We start from the raw sequence: 20,617 nt of genomic DNA on the forward strand, positions 1-20,617 counted from the left end.
ACACATGTATATAAAATTTCATTCTTGGAAAAACTTCTGTTAGAGTTTTTTGGTTAAATCAATCATCTCATTCAGAGCTGGTCACATAAAGATAACACCCACTAGAGAGCTCCTTAAGCCATACTAGTTTAAAGGTATATCGGACACAGTTTATCTCTGCTTACACCAGGCTTGAATGAGCAAGGAGGAGGTTAAGAAAAATGGACTTATATCTAATGAACTGGACAGGAGAACAATAATTATTTTGCAAGAGGGAACTGCAAAGGTTTCTGCAGGATTAGAGAATGGTTATACATAGCATTAAACCCAACCTGAAGGATCTTCCCCGGTAAGCCTCAAGGATCCTTTACACAAAGCATGACAAGTCAGGCTTATCAAGGAAAAGCAGAACATATTCCTCTCCTTCATCTTCTACTCACTCATTTCAAGGGTGAAGGAGAATAGAACAACTGAACTCAAACCCATTCTATATGCACTATAATGCACTGAGACACTTTGGGACTTCCATAGCACTTTTCTTCTAAACAAAAATTCCCTGTAAATCAGTTTTGGCACAAACATAAACCACTGAATGCATAAGTTATTCATGTGTCCATAGAGAAATGTAGGAGGCAGTTTAATGTTTAACTTGGTGAAATTCAACATTTGAGCATTCTGCTTTAGTGATGCAAGGTATTCTAACGTATAGTTTAAAAGGTGAAATGAAATGGTCAGTGGGGTAAAATAGCCCAGCTTGACAGAGATCATTTATCTCTAGAGGGAGTTCTGCAAATAGGTTTTGGTTGTTGACGAACTAGGCAAGTAAAACACATGAGTATTATTTGCTGATTTGGAAACAAATGACAAATTGACTGATTTTATTTACTGCCACTGAAATATTTCAGGGAAGCGTGACTTTTCAAAGGCGCTTGACTGCATTTAGAAGGATCAAAGTGAAAAGAACGAATCAATAACCTAGAGTAACATTCGTGAGTGTTTCTCCCTTTATGCCTAACCTTCATTAGCGGTTTCCTTAGAAGCTGCCGACAAACAAGCACTAACAGCCTCGTACGAAGCGCTCAGTCGTGTGTTGGGGTCCCTCTTTGGTTTGGGAGGAGGCTGTTTCCTTGGTGATGGCAGGCTATTGCTATCGTCCATGCTGAACACAGAGTGCAGGGAGGGGGATCTGATGGATGACCCAGCCGCAGAATGTACCAAGCCGTCCACTGCCATGGGGACAGGGACGGAGCTGGAATGAAAGTGCTTAGGCGTTCGACAGCCGGCAAAGCTGTCCTCAGAGACCTTCCCACCCTTGTCTTCAGCTCTGAAAACACAGAAAGGAGGCCCAGATGCATTATTCAAGCGATAACAATGAACCTGTTCATGCAAACATAACAACAGCTTTTTGGTAAACAATCTCACAACTCCCCTGCTGTGTCGAGGGGATGTGTGTAGTAATCTTCTGACAAACAAATCCAGATCAAGCTGCTAGCTTTCTTCCATTTCCTGTTTCATGATAAATCAGGACACTGGCCCTTTTTCACACAAATGCAGCCTTCCTTAAGCAGTTTCATATTGTTGATCAGACATTCACTGAATACATTGTTCACACTTTGATTGTTACACACAATCAAAAGCTGGGTTTTCAATCTGAATGATAATTTCTGGGAAATCCATTTTAATAGAAAGTTACTCAGGCAGCAAATGCTGAGCCTTTATCATTATTTTCTAAAAAGACAACTATAAATTCTATTTAGATAATGCAAATCTCTAAAATATTAGATGACCTTTTTAACTAGCTACATTGGCTGCTTGAACAATTCCACACAGATATCTATGTATCTTCCTGTTTAAGCTTAATTATTAGTTAGCAGTTTAATAATATTAATTATGACATTATGCCTAGTTATTTCAATCACAGTTTTGGAGTTTTACTTATAACATTTTCTTCCTTTTCTTTTGCTATTTCCATACATATTGAGACACAGTGTTTATCAGCTGCTTCCAATAAACTGATTTTTGACAAAAAGTCTTCTAAATTCTACTTCTCCAAAAATCAAAACATTGAGAACCTTTTAACTTAGAGTGGTAATGTTTAGATTGAAGAGGCCTATACTGTCATTTTACAAACAAATCCCCGTAGCATTTGTTGTGCTGGGTTCTTTTTTTAAATTGTATTTCTGCATGGCAAATCACCAGCAGAGCTGGAATTCATACACAGGATATAGCCAGCTGCCCATGTAGTAAATGAAATAGCTAAAGATGAAAGCATCGTGCTCAGTGGATAATTTGTTTTCACTGTAATGTTTAATTACAGTCTTTCCTACAAAGGCATTTCCTTCAATATGTAATCACTGGGATATTTGAAGCTAATTAAGCAGATGCACTGCCATTTTCACTTTAATAAAAATCACTGACAAAAGCAATGAAAGCAAAGGGAGTTGTTCTGGATGAAAATATTAAGTTTCTATGGAAAAATAAACATTTATATGTCCAGCAAGTTGGTATAGACACATACCCATTATCGGCAAATGCTACCTCTGCCTATTTAGGTGTCTGAGAGAAAAGAAATCCTGGACTCAGTTCCTAGAGAAAGGCTCTCCAGCATTTGTAAAATAGGCACTCCTGAAAACCCTGATGGGAGTTAAATAAAAAACAGTTGCCTAGTTTTAAATAAGAGGAAAGAATCCTCACAATCAATCTAGTTCAATGCATAGTCAGGATTTCTTAGTCTGGACTTTATTGTATTTTAATGCCTTCCTAGCTGTTTTTCATTATCTTGGCAATTTCCCAATGTTGGAATTTAAAGTAAGAGGAATTTTTCTTTTGTTTGATAAAACTTCAACTATAACCTATTTATCTTAGAATTAAAAAATATTTTTGTAAAAAATGAATGCCTCAAAGACTTGAATAAGTCCCTATAAAGCTCATTGTTCCCTGATTAGGATATAAGGGCTGTCTTAAGTTTCTAGACTTAATTACTTGATATACAGAAAAAAAATAGTGTCTAACATTGATTTGGGTTAAGAATCCCCTTGCAATTCCTCAGCCATTTCTGTGACTTTCTAAACAGGGAAGGAAATCACTAAAAGTGAAGAAATACTTTAACCTTCACAGTAGATGTTTCCTCATCTTACCTTTTCTGGCCATCTTCTGGCCTGGTTCTAGCATCTAACTTTTCCCTGTGGTACGCAGCATTCATCTCATTGCGGAGCCGATCATTTTCCCTGGCAATGTCAGATGCGTTTTGGATGACCAAGGCATCGTATGCTTTCAATCCCATATCTTCTGCATTCTGCAAGAAGCTTTTGACTGAGGTGACCTCTTGCTGTTTGATGCTCATCTTCTGTAGCAAGCGCTGGCGAGCTAGAAATCCTCTTACAGCTGCCACGACAGAAGGAAAAATTGTGGATCAAAAAAAGACAACTAATTAATTAGTGAATAACTTATTACTGCATTTTCTGCTGTAAACGTGAGCAAATAAGTTCAATGTCTTATGCAACGAAAGTAATGTGATGGCATATAAATAACATAGCAAAATGGAAGTCTCTTTTCTACTGTCAGTACTTAGAAAAAAGTAGTGATAGCAAATTCATTCATAAATTTGAGCTATCACAATGAAAAATGTTTAATTTCACTGAACGTTATTTCTCGTTACAACAGGAAACTTGGGTGTATGCTGCAGATTGTGAAAGCATATATTTACACTGCAAAGGTCAAAATACTATTTGTTTCAAAGAAAAACCCTGAATAAATGACTTGCATTGAATGCAGAACAAAATGATCGTTAGTCAGCTTAAAAACATGCTTAAGATATTTCAGCATACCTAATATTAAAATTGACACAAGATTTTTTCAATGAGACTTAATAGATCTTTTGTTGCTCATTTCCTTTTAGCAAAAACAATCAGATTAATTTAATGCAAATTTCTCAAATGCATCTCTGACATCATGTCTGAATTCTTCAGTTTAGAATTTTCATTGGCATTGCATCAGCTTTATGTATCCATTAGGCCTATTTTACACACTCTTTGTGAACCTTAGGTTGGGAGTAGGTTTTGGTGTATCTCTTACAATAGATTTCTGTACTACATTCCAAAATATGAAGGATCCTGATTCTAACATGATCCTGATTCTAACAAATTCTACTCAACCTAAATACTACCTGCTGCCCTGAATTTTCAGAAGTACCCAGCTGGTCAGAAACACAAGACACAGGAACCTCCGTGGTCATGCTGTATGTGGCACCAAATTAATCACCCCATCTGCAACAGGGTGGCATTAGTACTCCCTGACTGTATGTTTTGACTTAGAAGGTGGAGATAAGACTAACTAAAGGTGCTGTATTCGTGGGTGGTTTTGGGTTTTTTTAAGTTCCACATGATCCTGATTCTTTCCAGATCTGGAATAACTACCTCACAGGGAAGATCTTGTTTTAGAGTAACTTGCCTGTTGCCTAAAATATAGGTGATTTTCATGACGTCAACTTTCATGTAACAAAAATAGGTCAAACTTCGTCATTACTTATTGTTACTCTCATTCTGGTCACCAAAAGTCAGCAGGCAATAGCCTGTATAACACGTTGGTTTGAGTTTGGGGGGATAACACTGAAAAGGTTTATTTTAATACTGGAATTTAAAACAGTGCTAGAATGCGTCAGGTCTTTTAAACAGTGTAATATTTAGTCTTCGGAACACTGCAGAACAACATCAAATGACAAAGGCTGACGCTAAATTAAAGGAAAAATGTAAACAGAGAAATATATGTATAGTCTTTTAAAAATATAAAATGCTATTAAATAAAATAAACAGCTAAAACAGAGGACAATGTAAAGGGTTTTCTACTACCTTCTATATCTTTTTTGAGATGTTTAAAATAAGATTTTTTTTTTTAGATGTGCTAGGTACCCAGCTGATGAAATATAAGAAAGGTTAATGTTAATGTACTAATACTACTCCCACTCAGGATTCACTGGGTTTGGAAACATTCAAGTCCAGGTACTTTGAGATTATTTATAATGGAAAACTTTGAAGGTTTACATTTTTATGATCACAGCCAGCCATTCAATTTTCAGTCCTGCTAGTTACATCCTATAAAACCTGACTTCTTTAAACTCTGAAACATAACTGCACTTACCCAATTTGGTTGAAAAGGAAATTAATAGTACAATTATTTGTTGACAATTTTATGAGAGTATTAGATATATACATTACTGAGTCTGAATTCATAATATTGCCGTTGCAAAGGTAATGAATACATGCACAGAACATTATCAGAGTTCGCTGCTCACAAGTATAAAAAATTCAAAAGAGCTTAATAATAAAAAATCGTTGCCTCACTTCCAGTATTTTCTTTAAACTTATTTGCTGCAGACCAGATAGAGTATTTGGCAAATGGTCTATCCTGTATTTTAAAGTTTTTACAAGGGTGTCTATGTGTGCACTTCTGCCTTGGAAAAAGGAAGGAAAAAAAAAAAAAGAAAACAAGAGAGTTGGTAACACCAACTAATGTCACCTAGGAAAAGGCAATAGAGAGGCATGTATTCTGATAGGATTGTTAGCAGGTGTGAACCACGCAGAGTAGTCTGCTAGAATGGTCCCAGTAAGCTGCAACATTTAGACTGCACTTTCAAAATTGAGATATTTTGAAGAAATATTCAGCAAAGTTTTTTTCCAGGAAGGATTGGCAGACAGACACCCCTCTGGCACAAATTTTCATGAACTGAGTCCCTTCGGTTTTCATTAGAAGATAGACATTTCACCACATTCATTTCTCTATGAGAACATTTGAAAGATTTTGTCTTCAGCTTAGCACAGAACAAAACAAAAGTTCCACATCCACCAAAACTGTTGCGAAATGAAATTGTCATCTCCTGCACCATTACTGCTCAGTTTTGTCTATTGCTGTACGGGTACTAAGATTGTCTTCTGAACTTACTTCCTCATTTATGTAGATCTAAAGTAGTTCTCACTTATGCAAACTAAAATAATTGAGGTTAGCACCCACAGGGCAGAAAATTATCTGCTTCTTTATAGTTCATCTAAGGATAAAGATCAGAATAATCAAAATTCAAGTAGACCATGGATCTAGGTTACATGAGAAGTATTAACTATTGTATATACAAAGTATGGAAGTTAATTCCTAATCTACATGAACTCTAATGGAAGAACTTCAGCATGATGGATTTTCCTACAGGTACAAACAACTTTCTCAGTGATTCAATAAGATCAGAACTTCCTATATGTAGCTCCCATACGTTTGCAAAATATTTTACAATGTTCCTAAACTCACAGATCTGGTTTCTTTGCCTGTGTGAGAGAATCTTCAGGATAATAAAAAATACTTTTGGTTTGGTTCGTTAGTTTTTGGGGTTTTTTTTGTTTGGTTGGTTGGTTTGGTTTTGACAAATTTATGGGATGCTGAAGGGATTGCTAGAAAGAAGAAAGTAAAAATAGATGACGAGAATTTTGGGCAAGATTTGTTTTCCCTGTGAGTTAAGTCCTTATAGAGGTACATGATACTAAATTTTAAGAATGATGCAGAAATTACTCACAAGTTTTCCTATTAGCCTATACACTATCAAGAGAGATTTAGTTTCCAAAGTCCTCTGGATGCAAAGGATAAAAGGAGAAAATGGATCCAAATTTTAGGGTTACATAAACTCAATCCACAGGTACCCTATCCTATTCCCAATCTGCCAAAGCTCTTTGGCATGCTAATTCTGCAAGTTTACAGTTGTACTTGTTTGCTAAAGTCATCTTATTTTATGAGCTAAACTAGTCGAATGGATGTCTAGATATTCCTTATTCATACAAGTTCTTTATTTTCTCAGGTTTCTCAGGCCATAAAAGCCATGCAAACTATGTGTTCAAAGCTTTGATGAAAGCTTTGAACACATAGTTCTGGTGAAAATGACTTTTCAAGTTAGCTTAATTGAGTAGGGCTAGCAGCAAAACCAAATTAAATATTTTTGTAAGGACCCAAGATAACCTATTATCTTCATTTTTCAGGCAGGGTTAGGCATTGACATATCTGAAATGTTTTACCTTTTGGTGTAGGGTTATATTAAAGCACTCTGTTTGCAAATTGGACTCTGAAAGGTAAATATTTCCTTTCTTTGATAATTCAGCATGAGAAGGGAAAGAGAATAAATCACTAGTGCTTTTCTAAATGTGTGAATATAACAGGGTGATTCTCACAAAAATTCAGGGACAAGTTATGCATTCAGCTGAACTGTGGCCTGGGTTCACTGTCACTCTCTGCATTCACTCCTGAGCTACCACAATTTTGAGTCTACTCACATCAAGTTTACTTTTAGTTTCCTCTTTTTCACTAAACCCTCACAGTGAAGAACAGATAGTTAAAATGAAATGGGCTTATATATTCTTAAGTCTGCAGAATTATGTATCTGACTAGAAAAACCCAAGATAAATTGTTGTCTTTTTAATTTCCTTTAAAAAGGTGATAATGGAAATTGTTGCAGACATCAGCCAATTAGATAAATAATGCATTGTATGAAGGAAGCTTCTTCAAACAAAGCAATATTCACATTTTCAGCAGCTACTTGAGATTTTGATAGGAAATGGAACAGAAGTAACAGGAAATCAGGATGCAGTGGATAATACCTCCTTTTAAAAATGTGCCAAAAAATGTCAGTGTGACCTTAGTAAAAATGCAGGCATAAAAGGGGGAGAAAAATGCCCAGAAATAAAAAAAACAAACCAGCAGTCAAACATGAAAGGCGTAAGAAAAGGGGATGAGGTTATTAAATTATTCTTTTTTATTCACTGTGGATATATATCAACACATTGCATTTTGTATCGTTGCAATATTCAATTGGCAACAAGAAGTTAAAGGTGATATTGCTGCCTTGAAAAATCACTGAAAAGGAAATATTCAAGATGCTCTTAGCTTTAATTACAATCAACAGTTTGCTATTAAATTATGTTTGACAAACAGACAGTACAAGCAACACCAATGTTAATATCTTCTGAAAAAATCTGTATCAGTAGTTAGCTGGGAATTTGTCTGTAGGGAAATGTATAAAATACAACAAATATTCAAGGAGTAGAAATTTTTTTTATTATGCAATATTCTGCTCAGTGTACAAAGCAACAGCTCAGGAACACATGTGCTGTAATTGTTACCTTTTTGGCAGGTTATAATTTTCTTCTGAAGCTGAAGGCACAAATCGTTGAGATGGTCAGCTTGCCAGTACTTAAGAAACACTTTTCGGACTCCTATCTAGAATACAAACAGCAGGAAAACCTTCACCATCAACCAAAAAGGCCAAAACAATGACAGGTAAATAACAATAGTACGTGTACAACCCAGCTAAGGGTTGAGATGAGATCTGCAATTTAAGAACAACACAATGTCAATAACTGTACAGAGAGATAGTATCACTTGGTTGAATAAGAGATGTATTTGGAAAGAACGAGGAAGCTCACAGACCCCCTTCAGGTACAAAACCATCCAGAACAAATGCTACAATCTTGAAGTTAAATACGGGTTGGAAAAGGAAGCATTTTGATTTTAATTACTCTAATGTGTTAAAAAATATAATAGAAAATATGGTTTAGCTTTTATAACACGGGATGTGGCAAGGAGAAAGGTAACAAGCTGTAAACCCATGTGGAGCAGCTAGCAGCCACCCGTGGAATACAAAGAATTTAGCCCAAGTTGGAGGATGGGAGAAACCCACTGCTATTAGTGAGAATCATTCCTAATGTCCAGAAAAATTATGATTCCTAGTTCCCTGGCGTGCCTGCTCAAGCTGTTCTGCAGGACTTATTTCAGGATCGGGCCTAAGAAGGCAGAAGGGCTCATTTGTGAAAAATAATCTCCTACGTATTCATTGAGCTTATTCTGGTGCTGACTAGTTGCTTACTTTGACTAATCTAGTTCTTGAGGGTCTTATTAACAACCATTAGATGCTCCTTCCTCTTCACAGAAAAAAAAGTATCTAGTTAGACCAAAGGAAAACACCTTCCTTTTGAAACCTTCTGAACATGCTGAAACAATTCTTAAAAATTCTTTTCTGCATAATCTTCAAAAGCATTCCTTTCTAATAACCCTTCAAAAAAACCATGACACATAAGCAAGCTACTCTACAAAGACTAAGTAACTTAAAAAGTGGATAAATAATGGGATTTCTTACACCGTTTTCTTCTCAGGAATTCTGTAGTATAAACTCCCTTCACTCCTTAGAAATTTAAGGACCAACACCAGAGAACTGTGTTATCCTGTGAAGATTACAGATTCTATCAGCCTATTAATTTTATATGGCTAATAGGCATACTGATTAATTATTACAAACCTGACTGAAGCTACAGAAATTCATTCCAACTCTTGTTTGTCTGCAGCCCACAAACTCATTCTCTTCTCATTGCCACATCCTGCTCCACTGTGGGGTTTATAGTATAGACCTGGGAGACAGGTATCAGCAGGGAGATTGTCACACCTTTTCACCCTTTTCTTTTTAATCCAAATACTATTGTTAGATGTAGATCACCGGTAGTGATGACCCACAGGAAGCCAGGACATAGATGTCATTTCTAAACTCTGTCAAAAATATTCAGAAATGATTGGGGCACATTTTTGTCCCTTGGCTTCCCTTTGCTCTACTCTAGAGAGAAAATGTTTTGAATCAAATGATTTTAAAAGTCTCTAACTGAAGTTTGAGATGACAGAAAATGATGGTGCATCTGTTGGTCTTTTAGTTAAAATCAGATGCACTCAAATGGCAAAATCAGAAGGCTTTTAAATTATTTTTCTTGTTAGCATCTCTTTTCCCAATAAAACAGGCCTTTTGTGTCATTGGAAAGTGTGTGAAGCAAGGTGATAAAACCCCCGCATTTTACACGTCTTGCCATTGTATAAACTTATAAATAAGGTACAGGCTTTCTTTCCATTGTAAAAAAATGCCTGGAACAGCTATTTTAGAAAACTGTGCAGCTACAGGCGTGCTAGTATGACTTAGCTACTCCAGAGTAGCTTCTCTTTCCAACCATCTATTCTAGAATAATTCTTTTGCTGACAAATTGGAGTTATTATTTCCGAACAATATTACTTTTTCCTAGATCCGGTATCTACAATGGTCACTACCCTGCTAAAACGATTTCTTTGTATTAACAGACTAGATTATCATGAGTGATGATTTCCAGTTTTTAACTTCACATTCATCTGAGGCAATCTCACTGAGATCTCATTGTAATTTCATACACTGCTTTTAGGAGCATACTGTCATCCTCATTCTCTTGACTGGTGATCTTCAACAGAAGTCTTCACTTGCGTTCCTGTGCTTTCAAAATTCTCCCTTTGCCTGGTTGATGTAGCACTCTGACTTCCTTCTTCATCCTTCCCCTATTCTGGAGCCCATTTGTTTCCCAGGGCTCACTAAATTTCTTTAGGGACCTTTCCTTTTTTTTATTTTCCTCCTTATTTCATCAAAACATTCTAAGCAAAAGAGGTCAACAACTTTTTTCTTCAATTAAAATTTTCTTTTCTATTAAATATCCAATCTTTTATCATAAACAACCAAACTTTTCATGTTTTCCCAGCAAACTACATCAATTTTTTCCTCTCTTCCCATCATGTATTTTATTTTCACACCTTCAGCTTTCTTCCAGAATACCAGAACTCTACCGTGGTTCTTCTCACCCATTCACTCTGTCACTAAATCCTGTGAATTCTGTAACAATCGCTCATCAGACAACTATTTTTTCTATCCATCTTGTCAAAACACATATTGAACTTTCATTATTACATGCTTTGCCTTCTAAACCCTCCATCTTCTTACTCACATCACCTTAAATTCAGAATTCCTCTGTAAGAATAAATGAATTATTGTTCATATCGTTAGTGGTAATTAAATTATCATGTAGTAGTTATAATTACCATTTGTATCTGAGTAGCTCTTGGACAACCAAAGCCTGGATACCAACACTTAATAAAATCATGTTCTTCTACACTAATTACCTTTTATCTTTCTATCACACTTCCACAAACCCTCTACATTACATTGGAGACATTTTTTCCTCCTCTGTCTCAGGCCTATTCCAAATCATCTGCTCTTTCCTCACTTCTGCCTCTTTCCTTCCATTCCTCAAAATGCTTGTTTCTCCCTTTATTTCCTCCCTGGAAGCCTCTAAAACATTCTGCACTACTAAGGCAATATTATGGTATTTTGATAGCAGGAAAGAGAATTAAAGGTTACATTTTGAAACCTTAAAAAAGCTCTGATTGCCTGTGGCAAAATTAACAACCTGATTTTCAATTAGATTCTTAATTAACATCTAGGATATATTTTAAATGTGTAGCTTAACTAACGTTGAGTTGCAATTTATTTTGCAATGTGAGGTCACAAAATCACAGTCAAGACAACTGCTTAAGCTTATGGTCAGTTCAGCTACAAGGGTAGCCCTGTAGAGTCACAAAGCCAGCTAGAGGACATGCAAAGCATATAGGCTCTTTTCTCCATCCTTCATCCTAGGAACAATATAAACTGGCATCACTTATGCTAAGAAGTTCATTAGCAGAAGCCTGCTACAATTTTTAAGTGAATGAAAAAATACATGTCAATACAAATTCATTTTTGCACTCGGATAAAAGCTATTTATAGATTTCACATCATATGCTAGGTCTACTGAGAGCAGAACCCTAGACAGAAGCATATATAGAAGGCCCTGCTGTAACACATTTGATTGTGTTAGCATGGCTGGAAATCTGTGTTGTTCAGTCTTTGAACTAAATCTGATACCCTCGAAAGCTGAGCAAGACCAAGCTAGTTTCACTGCCCTCTGTATGGTTCTGGTGGTCAGTGGAAGCAATAATGCTGAAAAACGTTGGAATTTGATATGCCAGATATCAAAACAGTTTTAGAGGCTGTCTACCTCTAAAACTAGTGGCTGTCTACCACCTGTCTTTAGTCTGGTCTTTGCTCTAATCACAAAATGTTTCCTGCTTGCCTAGGGGGAAAAAAAGGTTAAAATGTTCTTCCACTAAAGCACTCGCTTTTCACTACTTTCTGGACTACAAAGTGCTCTCATCTGAGTCTGAAATTTTAATGTCATTCAGACTCCTGTAAAAGTAAACCATCTGTGAATTACAGTCATAGTTATTTTAATTAGAAAAGCATTAGGGTTTTAAATGTTATTTTTCAAAATGACACATTTTTTAAAGATTAAGTAAAATTGTCATTGATGACTACCAAAGCTTCAATTACTGCTACAGGCATCCTGGAAGAAAGGATGGGAGGGAGCTGTTCTTTCTCTCTTTCTTCTTCTTTTTTTTTTTTTTTTAATCTTTTCCCATTTTTCTTTCTTTTTTTTTTTTAACAAAAAAGGTGTAGGATGTAGAAGTACAGACATTCAAAACTATGGAATGGATGCTGAGATGGTGTGTAGGAGGTATGGAGGCAGTATTAGCTCATACTTAATAGGTGTCAAGGGAATCTGTAAAGCTGTTCTTTAGTTTAAAAAAGGCAATTTGTGGGAGTGCTGTGTGTTTCTGGCAGTACTTTCAAAATAGCTACCTACAAAAGACAGAGAACTATAATCTAATGAAATTTTACACAATGACACACATTTTCACAGTGCATTAATGAAATGTAGAAAAAAAAAGCCTTAAAACTATTGTAAAATGTGTCTTTTTGCAGTGTACATGTCTGCAAAAATATTATAACAACAAACACATTTACAGGGTACTGATCTTTTACAAGGACTGAAATGTTATTTTTAAAGGCTTGCTTGTTCTGCTTTGTTTGTTAGTTTTTCTTCACACATTTTAAGAGCCCTTTTTCTCTGGCAAACTAATGACCTTGCAGCTTGGTAGGTACTGAATAAGCCCAAAGGTCAGCAGAGCTTATGTATGGCCTTTGTGTAAAGTATGGGAGTAGTCCAGTATTGGTGCAAATGACACTAAGTATTTATGTAAGCACTTGTCAGGAGTTGGACTTTATGGAAAAAAACTGGTATCCAGTGCTTTGGGAAAGGACAGAAAAATAGTACTTTCTTTTCCAAAAACTGGACAAACTTCACAGCTTTTTGCACTTGTGAAGTGACAAAAAAAAGGGACTGCCCTACAGGAAAGGAAGGGGTCAGGAAATACAAGATGAATGTAAGAAATGCTCAATTGAGGAAACCTTACTTCAGTTTTATCTCATGAGATCTCTGTACTGACTGGACTTACCATTCTAGTCTTTCAAAATTCTAGAAATAGACTTAACACCAAAAGAAACAATATGAAAGCATCACACAGTGTAAACTAAGAAATATCACAGAATCATAGAACATCCTGAGTTGGAAAGGACCCATAAGGATCATTAAGTTCAACTCCTGGATCCACACAAGGCCAGCCAAGTCAGAGCATGGGACTGAGTGTGTCATCCAGATCCTTCTTGAACTAGCCAAACTCAGTGCTGTGATCACTTCCCAGAGGAGCCTGTTCCAGCACTTAAGCACCTCCTCAGTAAAGAACCTCTTCCTAATATCCAACCTAAACCCCTCCTGTCGCAGCTTCATGCTGTTCCCTCGGGTTCTATCACTAGTGACCAAAGAGAGATCAGCACCTGCCCCTTCACTCTCCCTTATCAGGAAGATTTCCCTTCAGTCTCCCCATCTTCAGGCTGAACAAACCAAGGGACTTCAGCCCCTCCTCATAAGACTTCCCCTCCAGACCCTTCACCATCCTAGTTGACCTCCTCTGGACACTCTCCAATAGTTTTGTCCCTCTTGTACTGTGGCCCCCAAAACTGCACTCTACTTGAGGTTAGGCAGCACCAGCAGAACGTAGAGAGAGACAAACATCTCCTTGGGCCAGCTGACAATGCCGTGCTTGCTGCATCCCAGGATATGTCTGGCCCTCCTGGCTGCCTGGGCACACTGCTGGCTCATGTTTAACTTGCTGTTGACTAAGACCCCCATATCCTTCTCCGCATGGCTGGCCTCCAGTGTCTGATCCCAAATAGGCAACAGCCAACCCGGACAACAATGGCAGAGAAGTAAACCCTGAGGAAAACAAAACCCAGACAAATAAGAGCTGAATGTTAGGATCAAATATGAACTGAAGTATTTAGAAAAGGGGGGGGGGGGGGAGAAAATGGGAGAAAAGTGTTAAGAGAGATGCAAATGGAGAAAGTCAACTTTGAACTAGAGAGAAAGTCTTGGAATCCAAATGCAGACATCTGGATTCAAAAAATATCCGAAAGAAAAGAAAGTTTCCAAGACTAGTAACCATAAGCAAACCCTGAAAGGTGGATTGAGAGAGTGAGAACTGTATTCTAGAGGGAAAAGAAAGATAGAAATAGGAACCAAAAATAGAGCTCTGTGTTGAAAGACTGAGAGCTTATGAGAGTTGTGAGGTCAAAGTGAACCATCCATCCCATTCTCTGGCCAAAGGGATGGGATGGGCTTGTATTACATGTCACAAAATAGCTGCTGAGAAAGCTTGCCACTTGCCCAAGACAGCTTTTGGTAGTACTGGTGAGGTTCAAACTTACTCTTTGGCGATTTCTGCTACTAGCAAATTATTTCCAAGAATCTAATGGGATGATATAATGGGACAAAGTAATTTTGCTGACGTGATTCAAAATATGAAGGAAATATAGACACTGGTGTTTTAATCATTTACTGTTACTCTGGAAACTCTTCCTGGGATTTTTTTATGTTAATGTGATCGTCATAATTTCTTAATTTTAAAACTGCCTAAAAGAAAATTGACTCTTAAAATAAGATACTGAAACCAAAAAGGAACATTGACTTCCAGCACAGTTAAAATCACTAAATGACAAATGAATAAGATGGTAGATTTATGAGGACCCAGTTTTCCTACTTGAGGAAAAAAAAAAAAGGAGTTAAGAAACCCTTATATACTACATTGCTTGTAAAGTACCCAGTACTGTACTATTTTGTGTACAAAGCAATTTTCATTTCAGTATAGCATAACCACTCTAATTTTAAGACAAAATAAACAGTTCTGTCTAAAATTAAACTTAAAAGTCTCTCTGAACTAAGCACGCAATTCACATAGGTATGATCTCCTATACTTCTGCTTATTTCTCTGATTTAATCATATGCCACTTACATTCTTTACTCTTCTATTTATTCATAAATGCATTTTTCCCAAAAATGACCAAGGTATGCTAATATCATATATTAATATATTAAAAGAAAATACATCCTTAAAGACATCTGTATTAAATCAAATAAATGAAACAACTGTAGGTCAGTAATGAAATATGATGGGGATCAGACTCTTAATTTTCCTTCTGTAGTTCTAGAAGTGCTAGAAGAATTTAAAATCTCAGACTTCTACTTCTGGTATTTCCCTTTATTGAAGGCTTATTCTCTGTTTTAACATTCTTTCTGAGTGGAAGAAATTTAATAATACAGCTCCACACTGGCAAGGATGATTTCTCCAGAAACACTGCAGGCTCCTGAAACAGCTCTAGCAGTGTCTGTAGCTGTAAGAATGTGACCTGGCACTAACACGGTATCTATCATCTCATGCAACTACCTGATGCTGATTTGGGCCTTCACAAAAACATTCTTACTTTCCTGTACTGCTTATTTCATACCCAATGAATCACTGGGTCATCCCATTCAAAGTTAAAATGTGTTACTCTTTCCAAAATGAGTGATCTCTTGTGTTCAGAATTCAAGGCTACTGATAAGGAGGGATTGTGGATTAGAAGTAGCAGGCTAAAAACTGGAAAGATAAGCTAAGACAAAGCTTCTATTAGACATTTTAAGAAATTGCTGTCTTTTAACCAGACAAGCATTTCTAGCAGTCAATAGCTGAAAGATTCACTATTAGTGAAGTCTGGCCTTTGCAACACTTGTATTTAACAGCTGCACTGTAGAGCAAGAGCAAATTAAATTGATGTTTTGTTTTACTTCTGGTATAATACAAGTTGTTTGCATTTCGGCAAGCTCCATCTGAAGTAATTGAGAAGGGATAATTGCAGACCACTGACCTTAGCTAAACAAAATGTAAAGCTCCAAGTTTTGATGAAAAAGCTCAGTAAGCTATGAGCTAACTCTCCTTTATTGAATTTATATTTGCAAGCTTAACAGTGCGACGAACGATAATACAAACAGATGAAAGTTTCCTTATGTTAGGAAAAACGGCCAAGGACTGTTGGTGCCCCACACTTCTCTCAAAGCATGATAACGTTTGCAAGCTAGTCCTGCCATTGGGATTGTGGGCTTTGCTTAGCTAACACTCCCCTGCATGCTGACAAATGAACACAGCGCTGAAAATGCGAGTTTCCTAATGTAAAGGACTTGAATGTTCTGAAGGGCAGGAGATTCTTCTGCTTTACATGGAGTAGCCATACTTATACTCAATTTGACTCTAAATATCATACACATCTTTCTACATACTTTCTTTCTAAATATCATCTTTCTCCTAACATTAATAGCAAAATCCCCACCGAGACCCTGTGCACGGGGTCAGGATGCAAAAACTGCCCTTCATTAGTAGCTCTGCACTGTCAGAATTTCAGTAGTTAAGCAAAGTGCATGACTGAAGCTGCATGGTATGCCAGCTTCAATGAAACAGCTATTTTATTGTCCTAGTTTAGTTATCTCCAGCTCAGCTTACCCAAGTAACAGCAACATTTCATAAACCTATCAACACTTCCCTAATAAATACTTTCTTCTAACACAGAAGCTGCTGAATCAAGCACCAGACGTTGGCTAGCTGATAGTGTTTGCTCTTCTGCTCTACAAAACAGTAGAAAATAAACCAAAACTGGATTCTGGTATTGGATCTTCTTCACTTGTCCTCCATTTTTAAGCAGACTTCAGTATTTCCAACAGTAGAAAGAACTTTTTCTGTGAGTAGGCTCTGGGGTTTGTTGTTTGGTTGGTTAATATAACACTCTCCAAACACAACTTATGTGAGGCAGAGGAGATAAATTTTCAGACAGGAAATAAATACAGATAAGCCATTTTCCTTACTCATTTTTGGGCTCTCACTTCAGAACACAGACATACTTTCTCCTCCCCCAAGTTATTATCACCTTTCATAAAATGGGATGGTGAGGTACATTATCAGAAGGAAGCTGAAATAAAGTACCACCCCGATTCACTCAGCTATGAAGTACAGATCTTCCTTTTTTTCCCCTCTGCTGGGGAGTTTATAGGCAACCTCATGCTCTGATGATGACATATAAGCAAGAGGTTGGTTTCAGATGTGTGTTGCTTCCACCTTTGATGTGGGTATTATAGCTATCTATTTTTTGGTCAATTTATCTATCTGAATCTGCAATAGCACTTCAGGGAAGTGCAAGTAACAGTGTTGGGGAAGACATTTTTTGACTTATTCATGAACCCCTGCATCAAATACATTTTCAGTTCCAGCAGTGACTCATTTGAAGTAGTTACTGCTGGCAACAATGGCTGAATAAACTGGTTACCTACTTCTTTGCGATGATTTTTAGTGATGTACTTATGGATGACTCCATTCCTCTGGCTTTGCCAGTTGACATCATCCTGTTCCTAATTCCTCTATTCCTTCCCCTTATTTCCCCCTCCTTCTCCTTTTTAAAAGAGGTTGTTGGGTTTTTTTTTCAGAGTCCTCTGCTGTAAAAGCATAGAGGAGGGCACCCATGACAACTGCAGATTGTATAAGCTTCCTCATTTAGATTGTTATTTAAAGTTCAACTTTCATGATTAGTCAAATGAATCAAAAAGATAATTGAGAGATTATGTGACACAGACATTAGTCACTACTGCTGATAGTTGGCTATATGGTTTTGTATCACCTGTACAAAACATGTTGATGCCAAGCTTGTATTCACTGGGTCTGTAAGAGATTGTCTGGACTTGGAGTGAATTTTCTCTTAGAATTTTCTTCCATGATTATCATCTTTCCATCTGTTTGTCATAGCTCTGTGGGGCTTGAAAAAGGTGTAAGGAGAAGGTCACTCATTTTTTCAGACCTTGTTCCTTTCAACTAAGTCTGTCATCATGTGCTGCTTAGTCACTGAGTGACAACAGCATAACTCTCACCCCCAAACCCTCCTATTCCATTTAACCAATCAATGTCTCTTAAGAGTTCTGTTCCTTTCTGGTTTGAAGGACAATGCACTGCTGTAGTTTTAAGCACCTGACTTCTTCTGGTGTTAATAAGATTCTGGAGTCAGAACTTCTAAAATCTGTTTGAGATCATAAGCTTCAGACCCCTGCCTGACGGAGGGATTCTGTGTTCCAATTTCCTTTTTACATTCTGGCCTTTCAACACTTCAGGCTTGTTTTCAAACGCCAGTCACTACAGAATCACTAGTCTTGAACCGTCAGCTTTCACTCATGGTCAATTGCTTATTTTCAGGCTGTAATGCTGCTACTGGCTCCTGGGGAAGCCAACTCCATAGGCATCCTGCTCTGTGCTTTGTGACTGGAGCACAAAACGCAATTACTGTTACACAGCTTTTGTGTGACGTCAAGTCTGTAGCCCCACATAAGTTTTAAAAGTTAGTGGTACTCTCAGCTCCAGGTACTTGTAAGTGAAACTGTTTCTGGGCATCTTAATGCTTAGAGGTCCTGCATGAATTAGAAGACCAATATTAACCCCTTCCTTTAAATTAACATTGCCTATTGCCCTAATCACTGTTGCATCCCTAAACTTCATACCTGTCCCTGGAACTGGTCTGGATGCTTTTTTGCAGAATAGATTTCATCCCTCTGGGCTGGAAAAAAGCTCAATCTGAAGCTCACATCACCTGAGAGTGCTCTACACACTAAGTCACACAAAGTTTCCTTTTCGTACAGTACCTTGTATACTGTGCAAGGAAACATCACTTTCTTGAAAAAATTACATATGACAAAGAAATCTGTCCTGCTCTAACTACAAGGCTACCCAAAGGAGATGACCGAGTACTCTGAACAAACGGAGATATCCACCTTGTAATCCTTACGCTGGTGAGGATTAACTAGGATGTAAATAAGATAAGGAGATGGGACAGGAAATCAAGCGCTTCCCGTTCGGTGTTTGGTTTTTTTATTTTTTAAAACACTGAATTTAATGTACAGCAGCCCTGGGTACTTTGGTGTGTCTCTGAATCAATGTGCTGGCACCTACAAAGGCATTGACTAGATAGGAAGTCCGAAGTAGTTGGTTTGGGTCTCCCCGATTACTAAAATACAGCATTTAGTGAAGGATTTTACAGAAAGAAAATGTGCAGGGCTTTTTTGTCATTCTAAAACCATTCAATTAATAAAATGTGCACACCAGATGCCTTTAAAAACCTGGATCCAAATTTACACAGTGTACATGCTTAACTGAAATTTTTTCCTTCCCACAAGAATACACTTATTTTTTGACACAATGATCACAGCTACTCATATGCTAGAAAACTCAGAAAATCAGTTTGATTCAATCCCAAAGCATATATTAAATGTCAAAAGAATATACTGCTGCAAAGGATCTGGTGCCTTGCCACAATGGAAATGACTCAGCTAGCTTGTTTAAAGAATGATATTTTAATTGCTTTGTAGATCACAAACCTGCCAGCCTTGTAATTTACACTGCTGAAGAACAAGACGACATCTCTCCTTGGCAGACAATTTCTTCTTCTCTCCTGCTGCTGTGTCAGCCAAATCTTTATACCTAGAAAAATCAGCAGAAGTAGAGTTACTCTAATGTTGGCCTGGTTGACATCTGTGCAGACATTGTTAGTTTTCCTTTGACTCTCAAATCTTTGATATCTGAACAGGAAGCTCAGGATTCTGCTAAGGGTGAAGAAAGCAAGAAAGCCAATCACTTTGATATTTTTATATTATTAGACATGACCGTGGTTACTAATGGTGTAGGACAAGTGACACCTAAACCCCAGATTTGCTTCCTGTCAGTTCTTTGGATGCCTCACTGAAAATCAATGCAGAAAGAATGCAAAGCCTCACCATCTGATTTCATTGGTACTGAACTGGGTCACTGAAAGGAAGAAAATATTTTTTTCACTATGTGTCATATGACATATGCCTATTAAGGAGTAATTCACAAGAAACTGAAATTGATTTGAAGAAGTTTTTCATCAGTCCAAAATAATGTTTTCATCATTTTGAAAAAAAAAATCTTATGGCAGAGACTTTAAGGAACTTAATCAGTTTACACTATTGGAAAGAAGACCAAGACGAGACTTGATTACAGCACTGAATGCCTTCAAAGACAGAAAATGCTAGATATTAAAGGGCTCTTTGATGTGCCAGATAAAAGAACTAATGTAGGAAGCTTAAATCGTACAAAGTCAAATAAACTATAAAATTCAAATTTTAATTGTGGACTAATTACACCATATTACTAAAGAAACTGATGAATTTTATACATCTTGATGTTTCATGTTATTACTATACTTTCTTGAAGGTATTCCTCAGTCTAGATCTGACTGGACGTAATGAGCTGGAATCTTTTTTTCAATATAAAAAGCCATTTTTTGTGAAGGAAAGCTTTTGCAAATGTATCACTTTCGATTAAATTCCCAATGACATGAGTAAGTTTTGAAGTCTGTGTGCTGACTACATTATATTTATTTCATTACTTAAGAGCTGAATTCACCTATAGTTTTGATGCAACCCACACCTGTGCTGTCCTGGGATCACTCCCACAGACCACGTCAGGCAAAGCTGCAGGGCTG

General features: G+C 37.1%; 1 protein-coding gene across 1 annotated transcript in view; it reads right to left on the reverse strand.

Moving 5' to 3' along the window:
* The window catches only part of MYO16 (myosin XVI), a gene marked incomplete at both ends in the record, with an annotated part of 300,019 nt that overhangs the window by 39,974 nt on the left and 239,428 nt on the right, over positions 1-20,617 (reverse strand). Inside the window, 4 exon segments of the mRNA XM_084276764.1 lie at positions 996-1,303; positions 3,117-3,363; positions 8,127-8,217; positions 19,488-19,593. Of these exon segments, the coding sequence (XP_084132890.1) occupies positions 996-1,303; positions 3,117-3,363; positions 8,127-8,217; positions 19,488-19,593 (752 nt within the window).

This window comes from Gallinula chloropus (assembly GCF_964237585.1).
Source record: "Gallinula chloropus genome assembly, chromosome: 1".
Lineage (NCBI taxonomy): Eukaryota > Metazoa > Chordata > Aves > Gruiformes > Rallidae > Gallinula > Gallinula chloropus.